At 35.2% G+C, this 19,031-nt stretch overlaps 1 protein-coding gene across 1 annotated transcript in view; it reads right to left on the reverse strand.

The window, feature by feature from the left end:
- Positions 1–19,031, reverse strand: part of LOC100368356 (maltase-glucoamylase-like) — a 43,115-nt gene that overhangs the window by 5,802 nt on the left and 18,282 nt on the right. Inside the window, exons 28-59 of the mRNA XM_085496468.1 lie at positions 18,819–18,941; positions 18,323–18,441; positions 17,986–18,117; positions 17,493–17,603; positions 16,336–16,449; positions 16,123–16,213; positions 15,321–15,438; positions 14,535–14,671; positions 14,376–14,410; positions 13,964–14,080; positions 13,463–13,611; positions 13,241–13,325; positions 13,035–13,091; positions 12,778–12,908; positions 12,578–12,672; positions 12,407–12,456; positions 12,164–12,319; positions 8,486–8,914; positions 7,003–7,148; positions 6,613–6,781; positions 5,738–5,834; positions 5,530–5,645; positions 5,287–5,412; positions 4,798–4,929; positions 4,541–4,648; positions 4,037–4,150; positions 3,838–3,928; positions 2,766–2,883; positions 2,369–2,505; positions 1,565–1,599; positions 1,319–1,435; positions 653–801 (exon numbers count right to left, since the gene is read on the reverse strand). Of these exons, the coding sequence (XP_085352594.1) occupies positions 653–801; positions 1,319–1,435; positions 1,565–1,599; positions 2,369–2,505; positions 2,766–2,883; positions 3,838–3,928; positions 4,037–4,150; positions 4,541–4,648; positions 4,798–4,929; positions 5,287–5,412; positions 5,530–5,645; positions 5,738–5,834; positions 6,613–6,781; positions 7,003–7,148; positions 8,486–8,914; positions 12,164–12,319; positions 12,407–12,456; positions 12,578–12,672; positions 12,778–12,908; positions 13,035–13,091; positions 13,241–13,325; positions 13,463–13,611; positions 13,964–14,080; positions 14,376–14,410; positions 14,535–14,671; positions 15,321–15,438; positions 16,123–16,213; positions 16,336–16,449; positions 17,493–17,603; positions 17,986–18,117; positions 18,323–18,441; positions 18,819–18,941 (3,904 nt within the window). The remainder of the gene's footprint in view (positions 1–652; positions 802–1,318; positions 1,436–1,564; positions 1,600–2,368; positions 2,506–2,765; positions 2,884–3,837; positions 3,929–4,036; positions 4,151–4,540; positions 4,649–4,797; positions 4,930–5,286; positions 5,413–5,529; positions 5,646–5,737; positions 5,835–6,612; positions 6,782–7,002; positions 7,149–8,485; positions 8,915–12,163; positions 12,320–12,406; positions 12,457–12,577; positions 12,673–12,777; positions 12,909–13,034; positions 13,092–13,240; positions 13,326–13,462; positions 13,612–13,963; positions 14,081–14,375; positions 14,411–14,534; positions 14,672–15,320; positions 15,439–16,122; positions 16,214–16,335; positions 16,450–17,492; positions 17,604–17,985; positions 18,118–18,322; positions 18,442–18,818; positions 18,942–19,031) is intronic.

The following is a 19,031-nucleotide window of genomic DNA, read 5'->3' on the forward strand; positions in this document are numbered from 1 at the left end:
ATTTTGATCATATGACGAATTTTCATCAAGATACATGTACATAATTTTTCTGCATCCAAATTTTTGTTGACTCTCTGTTGGTGTTTTTTTTCAATATTGAGCCTCTTATAATTTGTTACATAGTTGAAGTAGTTCTAGAGCATTTTTTGTCTACACTTAGACTATCTGAAATGTCACTTTAAAAGCTGTAGTTTGAATGTCAAAGAAATTAATTTCCAGGTTGCTGTTGACAAACTTATTGTTCATTTTTAATTCAATTTTTTGTTTCAATACAACACAGTAAGTTTTTCTTTATTATTTAGTTGATGTGTATGCCTTTGGCAAAGCCTTATTCTCTTGCCTTTTCAAAATCAAAGGTGATGATACCTGTGACAGTAATACAGTACGAGATGTGTACATCAACATGTGCCTCCTACAAATAAAGACTTTTTGTTGTTTTTTTGATACACTGTACTCTGTGGTTCAATTCGTAATACCAGCATAGTAGTCCTATGGTTTTAGCAGCATTTTTTTTTTGGCAGGATTTTTTTTTCGCCCTCTCGCATTAGTTTTGGGGTCTCCAGAGGATGTCATCCATAAAATTAAATCAGTGTAGCCTTAGATGAATTGCGATGAGCAACCAACTGTGAGATACAGTAAATATGCAACTCACTCATGGGCAAACGGTCGCACCACGGTCGAACCCTCGGTGTACGCATAGTAAAACAGGGTATACAGGAACGGCAACAGTCTGTATCTTTCCAAAAGATAATATCTGATGTTGTCAATGACGTCATCACTCCATACAGTTGGATGTTGATGCTGAAATGATATCGGTTTGGAACCATTTCGTACAAAAAAAAAAACAGTTACTAACGAATAGGCTTTCCATGTCGCCTCTGTGTATACTGTGATGAGAGTATACAATCGGCAAGTAGTGTACTTACCCGGGGGCATTACATTGAAATGGGTCTCGTTTTTTGGATATTAGGTTATAAGTATCGGTCTTATTTCTGGTCAAGATATGAATATAATGTATATATACCGGTAATATTTCACGGTGTTTCTATGGTCAAATTCCAAATTTTAGTAAATCAATATACAATGCAGCTGTTGACTTACATGTACTTATATTGGATATGCCCTTCTAATAGAACAAATAAGGTAACTGTTTTATTTGGTATAAACAATGATGACAGAAAAGATACTTTGATATAAATATGGGTATAGATTTTGCCACTATCCAGGTATAAAAATAGTCTCATTTTTGAGCACTCAGGGGCACCTCCCTACCAAGTTATGTATCAACTGCACACCCCCTACCCCCCGGTGTAGTTACCGTCCAGCCGTCTGCATTATGGTTCCTGGAATATGGATAGAATGCTCCGAGTTGCTGCCATCGCTGACACATTGATTCTGTGGTGTTGTACCAAAATCCACAAATATCGGCACCAATCTAATATGAAGAGAAATGCAAAGCTAACGTGGCAGTCAAAAAAAATATACGAATATGAAGTAATATGTTATAATGAATTTGATATATTTATCGAGGCAATGATTAGAATTATGGTAACCAAAAACTTACGTAAGGAAACCCAAATAAAGCATATTCCAACATTCCTATAATTTAAAAGAAAAAAATGAATAGATAATGTAGAAATATTAACATACCATTTGCAACAAAAAAAAACAATGGTCGTTACTACAGGTAACACCAGAGCGGCGCAAAATGACTACTTGGCCTAGTCACCAATTAGGGCGGTTACAGAGTGTGTAAATTAATAATATTATGTATTATATTATGTTTTCCCGATTATGAATTTAGCGCCCCACTTGTCCGAAATGAAAACAAGACTATTACAAGTTCTAGTAACAAAAGTTGCAACATTTGATAAACACAAAGAATGCTGGCGCCGCGCGTTATGTTCAGTTAATAACAATTGATGTCGTTTACTATTAGAGAACCACGGTCTACACTGATAGGTTGCCTGGACGATATTCCACCATAAGCCGATTCACCTGCATTTGTATGATTGGGTTTTTATATAAACAGAAATTGTTGCGCTATTGTAAACATCGCTTAGTGCTTATCAATCACATCGCAATTACTTTACACTTACTGTAACCGTAATTAGTAACTGCTCAGCTTTTACCTCTACTACATATTCTGTACTGACAGGACAAATGATACATTGCATTGCGATTTATTGTAAACTAAAGCGCTGTTTTGTTTTGGGAGCGCACAAAGTATTTGTTCGATGAATAATTAAAGTACGCACACGTGCATGCGTTCTAGATTAATAGTACATACCAAAAACTCAATCTCAGTTAAATTTGATAGCTTGCCCGAGCTACATTTTACAGAAACATAGTGAGAGAGTATACGTACCTACAACGGACCATGGTATCTGTCGCCATTGGCTTTGATTATCGCCCAGCCAATGACCGGAAAAGTGACCAGTTCCCGCAAACTGGGATCGAGTTAACACCATGCTGCGTTTATTAGGAAAGATTGTCTTCAGGGTTCTGTTTAAAGAAAATAAACAATAATTATAACTACAAAATACGTTGTTTACATTACAAACTATGTAGTGTGTTCAACAACTCATGTATGAACAATAACTTTAATAAATATGACCTTACTTGTTAAAAAATATTTTTCTGCATAAAAACGAAAGAATTTTACAATGTCGAAAACGGAAAGTCATTATCGCAGTGTTATATATATATATATATTGAATTGAATATAATCTAAGTAATATGTCAGTTACAGATGTCATACGTACTCAAATGTCATGACTGACATGCTGTGTCCATACAAGCTGTGTAAGTCATAGTGCAAACCCGAATGTTGAACAGAGTCCATGCATATGGTTTTATCATACATCAAATTACCGAGAATTCCTGTAAAAGGTACAAACGAACATCAACAATATCGATTTTGACAATTAGATTTATCTTGTCGCGATATTGGCAAAAACTAAACGGCTTGACGAATCTTAGAAACATTTACTAGTAAATCTTGAACCAATTTGCGTCTTTTGAGGCACTTTTAGATTGATGCTCATTTTTTTTTCTTTTTAAAGGTGATACATCAATGTAACTTTTGTATAAAGCTGTAAAGTTGTCAATAATCTGTTTTCACTGGCACACTCAAAAGTTGTCCGAGCATACCAGTTCTATCGGAAATTATAATTTTTCAAGACCGTATTTTCATTGCGTTATGTTATGTACATATTTATAAAGGTTGCAGACATGTATTTATCTAATGTTTCCGCACAGTTCCCACATGTTTCTCGACAGTAGAAAACAAATTCTAGCGCAAAGAGGGTGATTATTCAAATTAGCAAATATCTTAAATATGGCACTCAACAAGAAATTCAATTTGAAATTGTTTCAACAACTCTTGTCCGATTGAGATCTGCAAATACCATTCCCTTTCAGTTTTTTTGTTTGCATTGTGGCATATCTTAATATAAACAGAACAAATTTAAAACTTCCATAAAATGTAGTCTATACAATTTCATTTAATCATCAAAACAACTGCGAATAAAAAAAAATCATTTCGACACGGTTCTTCTATTTGTAAACAGATGCGTTGAATAACGTCAGTCAGCATATAATCTGATAACACTTTTCAGTTCAAATTATTTGTTATGATTGTAACCACAAATACATGTACTGTTTTATGCAATAATTGGGCTCATTTCACGAATAAAAAAAACGCCATTTTTGATAAACTGCCAATCTTCAGCTTTCTGAATATATACAAATCAAATCTCACAATTTCATCTATCCATTTGAAAAAGTGATAGAAAAGGTGCATCTCGTTCTTGAATATATGAGCGCTATACTTACTTGGTAGATATGGAGGAAAGTTGAATGAGTTTTTATTACATGGAGGGTTTGATGTGGAACCTGGGACAAAATTCGAGGGCTCGTTCATATCCTAATGAAAAGAGTATATCACGGATGAGAGATTATAATTATTTATAAGTTGAATATTATTTATTGACTCATTGTTTGCCGTCCAATGTACCCCGGGTAATGTACTTACAATCCATAGTGCGTCATAAGGAACATCATCGTGGAAGTCCTTACAGTGATTAGTCCACCAAGTCTGAGTAACGGGGTTTGTGAAATCCGGATAGTACGTCTTCCCTGGCCACACCTATAACAACAATAGCGTATATATATATGCTTTTATGCATATGCTGGGTATATATATATATATATATATATATATATATATATATATATATGTGTAATCTGTAATCAAAAATGTGTATTGATGAATTAATCATGTAAAAATTTTCTGTTAATATATATATATATATCATTTCCATTGAAGTTCAAGTTACAACTGAAAAACATTTTTGTTTGGGCACTTGAACTGAAAGTTCTTTGGGTTGGATTTTATCTCGTTATTTTGTGTTAGTATAAGGTTATTATATGGTCTATTCGATGGCCTTTATTAAAAAAACTCGCACACTGTCTCTCAATTACACCGTTGGTCATACCTCTGCATGCCCCTAAAATGATATATAGTAGTAGTATTTACCTCCCCCTCTAATGGGGTCAATCCATCAGATATATTGATCCATATATGCATATCATTACCAGTTGTAAAAGGCAGGTAGTCGTCGCGCTCGTTGTGGATCGCGTGGTCCTGTAAGAAATGTCAATGTGTGCAGTGAAACATACAACAAATCCATAACACGTGGTCATTTGTAAACACTCTGTGACAAACATTCCTTCAACTATCATTGAAAACTTTGCTCTCATTCAAGCGTATATTACGATGCGAATATACATTACCAGAATTATAATAGCATGTTGTCCGTTTCCGTGCAACTCTTCAAAGAATTCTCCCAATCCGTCCCATTTCTCAGTATCAATAGTGAAATCACGGTAATTACTCATGTAGTCGATATCAGCATACTGGACGTCCTGTGGGTAACGGTGGACGAATTGTAGTTAATAAGACTGCCCTCAACGATACGATGTTAGTAGGGTAACGTCAGGTTTTGCAAAGAAGCTCAACCGGCTCCGAGCAGCTTTGTATTCAAAACATAGGTATCTATTATTCCATCTATACTGGTAATGGATGTTAAGAACTACTCAGTGAATATAAATATATGATCAAATTCATTCAGAAAATCATTCAGGGTGTCATTTCAGTAACCACAGAAAGAGGCGCGCAATGTTGTACTGTATCGGATATATGCTTCACCGTGAGCTAAGCAATATATGCGCCTTTGTATCACCCAACGGGTATTCAACAATATCAATTGCGTCATCACTCACATGCGGGATTCCATGCGTTCTCATGTCTTCTACGATGCCCTTAACTTCATCCAGACTTTCGTAACCCCATTTACATAACTGAAATCCCAAGGCCCAGTAGGGCGGCATCATCGGTGGACCTGTAAACTAGTTACATATAGTAAAAAAATGTAATAATTTGGCAAGTCGATACAAAGTTTTATATTTGATAGTTCAACTTGATACATTCATCTTCTTTGAATTGAAATTAGGTGACTACAATACCTCGACTGTGTATTGATTAACAATGTCTTCGGGTGACGGTCCAAGAAAAAAATAGAAATCGAGAATACCGCCAATTGTACGATATGTTAAAGCTGGTGTTGGCTGTAGAACTATATCTGTAAGTAAAGAAAAATATATTTTGGATTATGAACACTATATCACTGAAAGACGAAGAACTTAATTCATTAAAAAAACAATATATTCCTACCCATTGCGTTAGAGTTTAGTAAGAGAACTCCATGAGCATTTCCGTCGTCTTCGATACACATATGAAGTGGTTGGGCTCCGTAGAGATTCCATTCATCCTGCAAATGTGAATACAAACATAGAAAACGTGTAAATTGACGAGCATGACTGTGAAAAAGAATTCATGTTAGATTTGCATCAGATTCACGTCAGATTTGTTTGCAAACATTAAATTTAATTTTGTTATTTATAAAATTTAAAAAATATATAACTGCACAATTGATATTTGTTATTCAAATTTTGACTCAGAATGATACAAGTAGAGAAGGAATTATGAGTCGGCGTTATAAGAGCAGAAATCATGCATTAACGCGGTTGTATCATAGATTACAACTGTGTTTAATGTCAACCCAGAAGTACATTGTGTATAAAATTTCATATTCCTTCAGCTGCGAAGGTTAGGTATAATGAGTATGAATCTCCGATTAATCTCATTTTTCTATAAAACTGTTCGCCGTGTAGTTTATAAAAAGAATGTCACTGTGATCACGGTTACTAAAAAAGTAGTAAGTAACCGTGCTGTGATATACTGTACAACTGAGCTTTAGAAATGAATCTCACGTGAATCTGGCGCGTGTATAACGTGAATTTGCATCTTACACCAACTGCACGTTGCCATTTTCAAAAAAAGCCAATGCTGATTTGTATACAGTATATGTACACATGTATTAAGAACAATACGATGTAAGGTGCGTGACATTTTGTATTTAATTAATGTATTTGCATTTGTATTTAAAGGTGAGATCAACACAACGTATAAAAATGTAGCTAGACATAAACAAATGAAAAGACATGAATACAAAATTAAAGAAGGTATTCGGTAATCGAGTGACTTACCACTGGCGCTACGTCACGAGTGAAGATGGCCCAAGTTTTCCAGTCTAAATTATGCCGATACTGACGATGGTTATGTTCACCAAATCCGTACACGTTACTGGATGGGAGCTTAGTGGATATCTGGATGAATTTGTCAATAAACGTGAAACCACCAACTGACGTATCAAAGCTGAAAATAAAGCATTCTAGGATTGTAAACTGATGTTGATAAATATTGTCTGGAAAAATTATTGCGTTTCAGCAGATGAACAATATCGATTACCATATCAAAGCGGGATAATAGTGAAGCGTGAAAAAATACTGAAACAAGGGAAATTTACGAGAAAGAAATACAAATATTCTCATGTAAACATAGCAACGTGCGTGTACGGTACACATATGTCTTCTTACATAACGGTTCCTGTATCAACCCTCGTGATCTGAAAACTGAACGGAGAGTCTGTGTACGTGACGTCATAGAGTGGATTGTCAGCTTTCTCTGTCACTTTTGGTAGCTGTAATGGTACTTCAAACCGAGTCTTACTCGCGTCATATATCTGGAGGGAAATGGAAAACACCAAATAAAGTTACTAGCTTGAATTAATGAAAACGGATTCCACTATTACTCGGGAAAGGAATCCTGCCACGCAACACTCTCAAACATATGACATTTACTGTGATTGACACGACAGAGATTCAGTCAATGCATATTACCTAGTGTATAAATATACACATTTGTCTGCTTGAACTTTCTCTCCCACTCCCTGGTTGTTGCTGTCCTTTGTTACCCCACGCCATATATTCGGCGCCATAAAACGTTTTTATGGTAAATAATAACCCTATATTAAATTATACTAGTACGCTGTTGCTTGTCACCATTTACATTGTATCATCTGTTATGCGGTTTCATTCCTTAGTGTTCATTATACCCATAAACATATGTAGTCAGCATACTTGAGACATTGTTGTACCTCTACTACCGATGATTTATGGTCACCTGACTGCCATGCCTTATCTCCAATACATAAATTTAGTGTATTTATACGATGATTTAGGGCGTATAATTGTTTTATAGGCAAGTTATTGCGACTCCCACTAACACTCATTTTTGTGTACGAATTGATAAAATAGTTGCAGTATACTACGTTCTTTTTATGCTTTAAAACACCTATATAATGCTTACTTTGGACCCAGACTAACCTGGTATCGTTCAAACCATACCACCCATCAAAATTCTTTGAAATGGCGTCCTTGCTAATATAGTGGCGTATACAACCAAAAACATTTGAAAAAAACAACAAGCAACTGCAGTATTTTTTATGCAACCTCTCCTGGGATTCGAATCTGATGTCGAACGTTCGATGTATTTATATTCCACCATTTGCATCACACACGTACAAAGTCCACGTGTTTTGATGAGCGAATTTCAAAACAAAATCTTGCCTACACAACACATTTTTAACAGAAGTACATGATTTAGTAGAATTCGAACGAATTTGATAAACCATGTTGTTGGATACGGGTTACACAACAGTTTCAGAAAGTTGGCAGGACATTGTCAATTATATAGTGACTCGATGCAAGTAAACGATAATACGTTAGTTTTATTTCAAAACAAACAAGTTTACACCACAGTACATGAAGAAAATTATTTTCGCACTAATATGATCTGTTACGGTTATTTTGTTTTACACTACAATGTTATCGTTTGCGCATGCATGGCGGCTTCTGTCGTCACGCGATGAGTGTTTATTTATATGTTGGACTCAACGCATTTTAAAATTACTATTAATAGGAACCTACCAGTTTTCAAATCAAGTTGTAGAATATTTTATTAATATAAAGCCACGCCGCCTTTTAAATATCAAAAAATGAATCGATACCGGTCACTTACCTTGATTCGCAGTCTGGTGTCTGTTTGATGTTCGATGTCAACACGTAACTTTTCGATGGTCGTACTCACGTCATCAGAATAACGTTTAGGGATGTCATCAATCCACTGCACGTTAATAGTCGTACCTAGCGTGGACTCCATCGGCTTTCTCGTGATTTTATACCCGTACACAGACGGGTAATAACACCACGGCACGTTAGCGGTTAATGATTCTTTCCAAATACAGCCACGTTTTTCGCATTTGGATTGGTCCGCATTGGGCTCAGGAAAACAATCGAATCGACCGAGGTCTGAAATTGAATCGATTAGTGGATCAGAATCATTTCGTGTTGCAAAATAGACGATTAGACCAGCAGCGACGCAAACCACTAAAACAACACAGACGATTACAATAGTCAGCGCTTTGCGCTCCATTTTTCCAGTTTCAGGTTAGAAACCTGTGTACACAGCATAGTCGTTAGAACCAGTTCATGATTTATAGCAGCAAGGCAAATTAAGTTTTTTTGACGGCAAGAACTGTATTTCAATTGCACCACGCCACTAATTACCGAATAAACCAAACTAACCAATAGACGGGTTTCAATATCACGTGGCAGTTTGTTCACTGTCCCGTAAGTGGTCAGTCCTGCAATAATATGACAGAACCCCATCGTCCCGCCCTGATGTTTCGGAGGCATGGAAGTTTTTTTCATGAGTGATGCGGTATATCCTGCGGCCGTATATTCAAGCATTAATATTAATATTCAATATTAAAGCATTGGTACACTGAACAACGAATGAAAATAACAATCCCCGGGAACGCCAGGGCGTGACCATGTGGTTTTGTTAATATTACATATGTTCAAAGACTTCGCGGAAATCGCCAAAAAAAGTTATAACCACGTTCACACCACCCACTATAGCAGTGACCCGCTGTACATTCAATATAGACTGTAATGTACACAAAATGGTGGTACGTAATCGTAATCATTCAATATGTTCAAAGTTTCGAGCAAATCTTTCTTCAACTGATGATCTAAAGTTTCTGTATTATATTTAACGGTCCTACTAGCTTTTTCCTGTTTTTTTTTTAATTCAGACTAACGAGGAATGACCAGTTCGAAACGTTGTCATGAAAATACGGTGTGAATTCCCGCTGATATGACAGATTAACAATGTTTTTGGCTTATTACAGGACACTACGTCCTATAGTTATATATAGGTGTATGTAATTTATAGCACGGTAGCTAATCCTACTTGAGCGTGTAATAGTTATGTTTGTCAATCGTGAAAAACAATGGAGCAGTAATACACAGTGTACCATGAGTAAATAAAAACTTGTAATGAAAGGAAGAACCAGGCACTTTTAATAGAAAAATATGTTGTTAACAAATTATTTATGACAGTACGCGGAGCAAATATCAGGGTCGTTTATAATTAATTTAAAAAAGAACAAAGAAAGACCCCAAAAGAGCCTTTTTAAATTTATCATTTTATTCCCTGGCTCGCTACTGGTAACACACATTTTGGCGAGATCATGGTAGATCATGGAAGGTAGTAGGAGTTCTATGAGCAAATGTTCGAGTTAGCACTTCGAGTTATAAGCCACGTCTACTCTTGAGTTATATTTTTTAGCCGATAACACTCAATTTTGATCTGAAACTCGCGAAGACAATTTCGCGATTTCGACTTAATGCCACTGTGTAGTAACTCGAACTTCTTTAACGCCACTATACAACCTTATTGTCTAGGTTCGCAAGTCACAATCCCAATTTTACATATTTGCCTAAATTTACATATTCTTTAAGCAATTTGTTAAATACAAATCCTAGCTTGTCGTGTTTTTCTGCACTCGATCCAATCATATTAATGCTAAGTAATCACATTTTATGTGCATCATGCTTGGGTGTTGGTAAGTACAGTTGTTGAATTGAAAAAAAAACGAATTAATATAAGTCGAGAAATGCAGTTAACAGACTTCGAGTTGAGTCGCGAAATGATCTTCATGAATTTCATAATTGTAACTCGAAATTTATGTAGTCGGGTCAAAAAATATACTTGTTTTTGTTGTGGAAGTGGCAACTCGAAATCCTAACTAGTCCTCCTTCTCATCTTCACAAATCTGTTTTATTTACAGAGCGTTCATTTCTAGAGTATAGGGACAGCAACATTATGCATTTTCATATACAATTGATTTCATAAAAAAAGTATTCATGATTGTAGCTACTTGACACAATATGTTTCATTCTTAAATCAGTATGCAACATATATTGTCTTCCCAGGTTCCAGCTCAATTTTGAAGGCAACACAAACATTAATTACTCAATGATTATAAGAGTCGTTATCACACATTTCTGATATAATATGGGATATTCGCAATGATAACAATTAGCAAAGTATTATTGTTGACAATAACTATTGGAGTTTATTGTGCATAACATTTCCATTACATGTAATTTGTTGAAAAACACATTTAAATAATTCTAGAAATATCATTTCACAAATAAAATAATTCTTGAACAACATTTATGTAATATTAGAAAATTATTGTATTGTTGGGCTGTTTTCAATTAAATATATTTGCTATATGCAATTAGTTGACATGGTAGAACATAGTGTGATTCTCTAATTATGAATCATCTGAGTAGCGGCCATTCGACTAATTTATAGCATATAGTATACCACAGGGATCACTTATACTTATATATTTACTGAAAGAGGCGCCAGGGTTGAGGTAACTTTATTATACACTGGTGTACCGTTGATGGGGTCCCATGATTAAGCTAGAGAGTCTGTGGAGACGGACTACTCTTTCAGTATTCAGTAATAAAAGCCTCAAAAGTTGCCAGTAATGGCGGGAAAGCGACAAATTCGACCTGTCATTTCTTACCATTTTTTTATTTATTTATTTATTTATTTATTTATTTATTTATTTATTTATTTATTTATTTATTTATTTATTTATTTATTTATTTATTTATTTATTTATTTATTTATTTATTTATTTATTTATTTATTTATTTATTTATTTATTTATTTATTTATTTATTTATTTATTTATTTAACTATTGTCATCTCTCCATAATCAACTATCAATGAGACCGTATAAAATAAAACGGTTATTGGTTCTTTTTTTTCATAATATAACCCAACAATTGCGATTAATTGTTAAGACCATGTCACTTGATGGTTAGCAGTAACATCTTTCATTTCAAGTTCATTTACCTCCATTACCTGCAAAGATATGTATATAGTATATTTTAGCGTAATTCTTTTTTATACGTATGCCTTGATTTGGAACATGGCGTCAAATGTATGGGGGTAACTACTTCTTCTCTAGCCAACAAAGCGATTCTGTGGGTGATTCTACATGGGTGGTCGCATTATGTTAATCTCCTTTATTCTATACATTAAAGCAATATCCATTTTTGCGTACTAGTACTATCTCTTCGATTCTCATTTACATAACAGAAAAATGTAGGTATAGGTAAGGTATCTCGGAAAACACTGGAAAGGAAAACTGAAAAAAAAACGTACTGCACTTGAGGAAGAACTTATTTGGATTCTGACTAGTACTTTTGTCTCGACATAGAGAGTATGAAGTCACTGTATCCCTCCCTACCTTCAGTGTTGAATTGTATGTAAACGGTACGGCGATATTGTCAATTATCAATCAATTGAATTTAATTATATCTGTACCTTTAATTCTGAATTATATTCAAACGCCACTGAGACACCGTCAGCAAAAACTTCAGTCGGTTTGTCTTGTAGACCAAACACTCTGAGAGTGTTCCAACTCAAGTCAGTGAGATACATCGTATATCCCGTCTTCTCTACCGTAATATCAACATTACCCTGCGAAAATAAATTTAAATGATCTAATAGCTTCATTTCAATGTGAGAACATTATCGATTAACAAATAAATTATAATAATTGCTTACGTTGGTGGCAGAAAATGAAATCAGCGTATATGTACCGTTTTCAATTGTTTCTGTCAAAATAAACATAAATTTATGAATGAAACATAAATTAGACATTTAGAACATATATTATTGTGCTTATATAAACATTTGAATTATGTATATAGTTTTGATAACCTAACATTACAATACCTCGTGAGTCACCGTCGTCCCAAAACAGACTTCCTGTAGCCTCGTTCAGCTGTCCACTTCCGAGCGCTACTATCATTCCAAACGAGTTCTGACGACTAAATATGATGACAAAACATTTATAATAATATTTGACAATATGCACAATGCGTACACGAGATGAAAAGGTACGTGGACGGATCGAATGTGTTTATAGAACAGACCTAAGCGTGGTTGTTGTATTTGGTTCCTGTGTCGGGATGACGTAACCACCCCTCACATGCAGAGGAATGTAGTCCATCGGCGCATCCAGTGTGACTGTTGTACCACGATTTGCCTCGGGTATTTCCTCTCCCTGAATATTGTCAATAAACAGAACAATTATAACTTAACAAAACACATATTTAAAGATTTACACGATATTTCCATAACCAGTGCGTTGAGTTTGAATCGTTCTAAGAATTAATAAAGTGGGTCTCACCGTGTAATAGTTAAACCAGCGATCACGGGGGAAATACGCATCAACAGTGACAGCACCCTAGGACAAGTAGACACCAAGAGATCTTTTATTGTAAGTCATTTGTTCACATTATACAACAGTGTAGTGTGTCGAAGAGTGTGGACAGCTGGAGTGATGGGATGCGAAGCTGTGGCTGTAGTGTAGTTTAGTTAATTTAAAACAATTACCTCTTTCATGACTGGAGTCACCATAAAACACGGTCCCCATAAAAACTGCGTCTCTATAACCAGACTTTGCTTATCAGTTGGAAACCTGAAATATACCGATACACACATTTATTTGCACTTGTACGTATACACCATTGTACGTGATAACAATATTTAAACACATAAATGGGAATTGTCTTACTAAATTACAGACAAATCAACGCAAATAAAACAAAAACCTACTCATGTGCAAACGGTCGCACCACGGTCGATCCTTCAGTGTAAGCACGGAAAAACAGGGTATATAGGAATGGCAACAGTCTGTATCGTTCTAGAAGAATGTATCTGATGTTGTCAATGACGTCATCACTCCAAACAGTTGGATGTTGATGCTGAAAGGAAAGAAAAGAAAAGAAATTTCATTTCTTCGACATTGTCTTTATATGTTGTAACATTTTTATTGTCTTTAGTACTGTTGTCCTTTGTATGTTTATTATTCTTGATCATTGAGTGTTTTAGAACATCAGCTATTTTCTTTAGTATGTTAAATACTATGATCATGACTTTCGATGACTACATGTGTGTGTATTTGTGTTTTTCACTACTACATCAAATGGGTACTTATTGCTGTGTTTAGTGTAAGAGTTATTGAGCGTATTCTCAGAACGTATTCTTACTTGAAGTAGACCGTTTAGTTGTATGACTGAGAGATGGGAATGCGCAATAGGCGATTATTATATTTACCGTCCATCCGTCAGCATTGTGGTTCCTTGAATATGGATAGAATGCTCCAAGTTGGTGCCATCGTTGACACATTGACTCGGTGGTGTTGTACCAAAACCCGCAAATATCCGAGCCCATCTGATAGAACGGAAAATCAAAGTTGTGAATACAGTAATACTGGTATGTATGTTATGAAAAAATATCTATGATTCTGACCTGTGGTTTGGGGGCCGTATGAACATTAACAGGCTACCATAACAAGGACATACGTATACCCTATATGTACTCTTTAAAATTGAGTCATGTGATGGCGCTCTTCCAATTATGGATGGATGAGCTAATGTCAAATTGTCATTAATGCATGACACGAATTGAAACCTATTTAACCAGGTAGACAAATAAAATAAACTGTTCATGGTATTATCACACTTACGTAAGGAAATCCGAACAGAGAATATTCCAACATCGCTGTAAACAAAGAGAAAACATCACTACTAAAAAAATAAAAAAAATCATTGTAGGCTTCTGTTATTCCCACAGTTATGTTCAAAACGGGAATACACGGAGTATGTAAATAGTCGTTGACGCCTACCTATAATGGACCAAGGGATCTGTCTCCATTGGCTTTGGTTATCCCCAGACCAATGGCCAGCAACGTGTCCAGTTCCAGTGAATTGAGATCGTGTCAAAGTCATACTACGTTTATTTGGGAAGACCGTCTTTAAGGCTCTGTTGAATTAGATAATATAAAATAAATAATAATAATAATGAAATAAAACGCATTTTTACTGAAGATAGATGTTACGTAAAAGTATATGATCTCATTTGCATTAGAAGCCTACTCATTAATCGAAGCGAACACAATTTATCCATTTTACAATTAAATATACTCGATATAAAGATATATACTTATAAAAAAACTGGGAAGTTACTACATAGTTTACAAAGAAATTGTGGTTGTGTTTTTTAGTGCATGGCGGCCATTTAATCGGTATAAGAACGTTTTTACTATTGGTTCATATGATGGAGATGTTATGCTGAATTTAAAAAATGCAAAAAAATATGTTTTTGTGTTGGTTTTTTACTTCAACATTATGCTCTATAGCATTGTTCTGAATATATCTTTAAGATGTAATCTGTTATCTTCATTTTTCTTAAAATGCGATGTTGTAGAATCAAAAACAAAATTCCGTGTCATGTTGCTATGGAACAATAGCTTCATGAATGTAAATACGCCACAGGGCATTTTCATGCGATTTATAAACAACTTTCTCAACACATATAGTAGGCTTCTAGCGTATTATACAATACAAAATATTGTCATGTATTGATATCGCAGTGACACGTGACATGTAGACAAGTTCAATTACGCACTTACTCATGTGTCATGACTGACATGCTATGTCCATACAAACTGTGTACGTCGTAATGGGTTCCCAGATATTGAACGGAATCCATGCAGATTGAGTCATCATACATCAAACTACCACGGATTTCTATATAAAAACACAATACAATACAGTGCAACACGGCACAACGTTTCGCCTAAACAAGACTGTCGTATTCGGAAAACTTGTAAATAAGGATTGTATCATAAGTTAATAGGCATTCAAGACATTGTAGTGCGTGCTTCCTCACCTGCCTAAATGTTCACCGCTCATGAACAACACATGCGATTAAGGCATATATTTATTGCTCTCGATATATCTACGGTTTTCGTAACATGATTACACAGTCCATGAGAAATGTCCTCTATACATTAGTGAAACAAAACCACAAAGCGCGGACAAGTTGAGGTTGAGAAAATTGGAAATGGTGCCTCACGAGTATAAGACTTTACAATGCACATACATATCATTATAAACTTTTGGAAATACTAGTATTCAAATTATAATCGAACAAACAAACAAACAAACAAACAAACAAACAAACAAACAAACAAACAGATATAATGTAGAAATATCACCAACATACTGAGATACTGACGTATTCTGTGAACATTAGCGATGACGTCAAAAATTCAATCTGCTTGCATTGACCAATCAGATTACTGGGATTTGAAATGCATAGTATAGAAATATCGAACATTCTTACGCTGTTTTACTACACTGAACTGCCATGATATATATGACAACGTGGTTTATGTGTTATGAAACATATGATAAATTTGTTTAACTTACTCGGTAGATATGGCGGAAAGTTGAGAGAATTATTGTTGCATGGCGGGTCTGATGTGGATCCTTGGACAAAGTTTGAAGGTTCGTCCATATCCTACGAAATACGCATAGTTAATGTGACACATGCTCACATCACGATGACAAATGTATAGAATGTATATTTACGTGTATTATTAATTGGTAGATTTTCGATTTAAAAACAAACAATGTACTTACAATCCAGAGCGCATCATATGGGACTTCCTCGTGAAAGTCTACGCAGTGTGCGGTCCACCAAATCTGCGTCACAGGGTTGGTAAAGTCAGGAAAGTATGTGAGACCTGGCCACATCTATAATAAGAGCAGATACCCAATGTATTATATACGGGAATTTAAAATCGAGTAGATTTATAAATATATAGAATGGCGTTCTAACAAGTGTACACAATTATAAGTCACACGGACATATATAAAAGTATATTTCCATAAATCTACTCATAAACACAATGGTGCCGGGACAGTTATTCACATGCAATGTTCACATCATGTGGTGCACCTGGAAACTTTGCACCACAGTATTTAAAGGGCGGTAGTCGTCGCATGCGCGAGATATATGGGTCTCATATAAACAAAGATGGCGTCTTTGACTGTTGCGAAATCAACGAGTACAAACTAAGACGTTACTAAGCTTTGATTAGGTTGTTTTAGGCGATTGGAAGGTATCGAAGGAGTCACCGGCAGTAATTAGTGCAAGTCGCGCCCAGGGCAAACCTCATACTTGTTATTTCCATAAGAAGAGCGCATTGGATTGTGGGAAAATCAATATTTATCAAAACAAATGACGCACGTGCGCAGCGCGACGACCACCACCCTTCAATGTAACAAATACGGTAGCTGCAAACGTTTGGCATTTGTAAAAAAAAAAATCGTAATTTGCAATGTATATATTTATTTTTACATTATGATATTAGATGAATAATAAATGAAGCAAATTGTGTCTTGAGAAGAACACTACTTAAATTATTTATTAATAATAACGAAGCAATATGGGTGAGTATGTTCGAGTATTTATACATATGATTCATATTGCATCTTGATAAAGCATTATCGTATGATTTACCATAGAATAACATTGTTTTGGCTGCAAGTGTAGTACAGTAGTATCGGTTCTATGAATTACTGAAAACTGAGTTTTTAATAACTTGCACGTATCGGTAAAACTAATGTGTCCACATTAGTTTTTTAGTATTTCATGAACAGAGTAATTTATATATGATATATTTGTAATCATATTGTTTAATATACAATAACACATGAATTCAAATATGCTTAAAAACACTAAAAAATACTCGACACTGTCTCTTTAAATATTCGCAAACCCTTGAGTTCTTTACCTCTCCTTCTAATGGGGTGATCCCATCAGTTTCGTTAATCCATACGTGCATTTCTTCACCGGTGTCAAAAGGAAGGTAGCCATTTCCTTCCTTGCTGTGAATTGCATGATCCTATGAACAAATGTAATAATATTTACATCGAGTTTAACAAATCGGGAAGTATCATATAAATTCAATTTTCCTTGAATATACATTTAAATAATAAGTTTAAGCAAATAAACACCATGGAAGAGAAAATACAATATACGGCGACTATGAGTTTACATATACACACGTGATTCGAACACACAATCGTGGCAGAGCGAATTAACATCTCGCTACGTCCAAAATAAAGGTCTACAGAGACGTACAATAAAAGTGGACTCACAAAGCAAGCAAATAAATACAATATATTGCCATGCGGGTTAGTTGGAACCCCACTCGAGAATAAAGTATTTTCTGGCCATTTGTTTATCCGTCTATTTTTTATTCTTTTATACAAGATGACCCTTACCAGAATAATAATACCATGTTGTCCATATTCATGAAGTTCTTCGAAAAACTCCCCTAGTCCAGCCCAATTCACAGGGTCAACAGTGAAGTCGCGATAATTACTCATATGGTCAACATCAGCATATTGGACATCCTTGAACGTCCATCATGCAATAAATAAAAATAGATCAATCAATTTACTAATATCACTTATTTGTTGTTTGAATAAATACAATGTCTAATTTATCATAATTCCATCAACAAACAATGCATCAGTTATAAATCCTGTGGTCGTGTGCGAATACGTATATATGTTGTTAACCTTGGAGTTGTATTAGACAATCAGTATACCGACATACTTGCGGGATCCCTTGCGCTCTCATGTCTTCTACGATTCCCTTAACTTCATCCAGACTTTCGTAACCCCATTTACACAACTGAAATCCCAAGGCCCAGTAGGGCGGCATCATCGGTGGACCTGTAAACTGCGTGACAATAAATGGATAGAATTGTTTATACACATTAATTCACAAACCGCATTTGGTAAAAAAAAAAAGTATTGTATGGTTTATACGAATGTCCTTCCCCTTCTTATTGTGTGTGTAATGTTTAATGGTTCAATGAGTTTGAGTCACGGATTATCTTCAGTGCATTCAAAAACCTCAGACCAAGAAAGTGTCTGCGTGTGTGTCAGGGCAATCAGCAGGTAACGTAGTTACTGTATTAGTTCACGGGGGAAACTTGTTGCGAAAGAATCTTCACTTGTCCCATTGAACGTAAAACAAGATCACGAATACCGTGCCGTTTCATTCGTGATTTTGATACATGTATTGCAATACTTGGTTAACCTCCAACCTATTACCTGGACCGTATATTGGTTAACAATGTCTTCGGGTGACGGTCCCAGAAAGACATAAAAATCGAGAATACCACCAATAGTACGATATGTTAGGGCTGGTGTTGGCTGTAGCACTATATCTATAAAGAAAAAACAACAACGTAAAAGAAATCGCAGAGTACAATACATGCAAACAAATGGTAAATAGTATATGAGTGGTATAGTCTTAC

The sequence above is a fragment of the Saccoglossus kowalevskii genome, chromosome 1 (assembly GCF_978046115.1).
Source record: "Saccoglossus kowalevskii chromosome 1, keSacKowa6.1, whole genome shotgun sequence".
NCBI lineage: Eukaryota > Metazoa > Hemichordata > Enteropneusta > Harrimaniidae > Saccoglossus > Saccoglossus kowalevskii.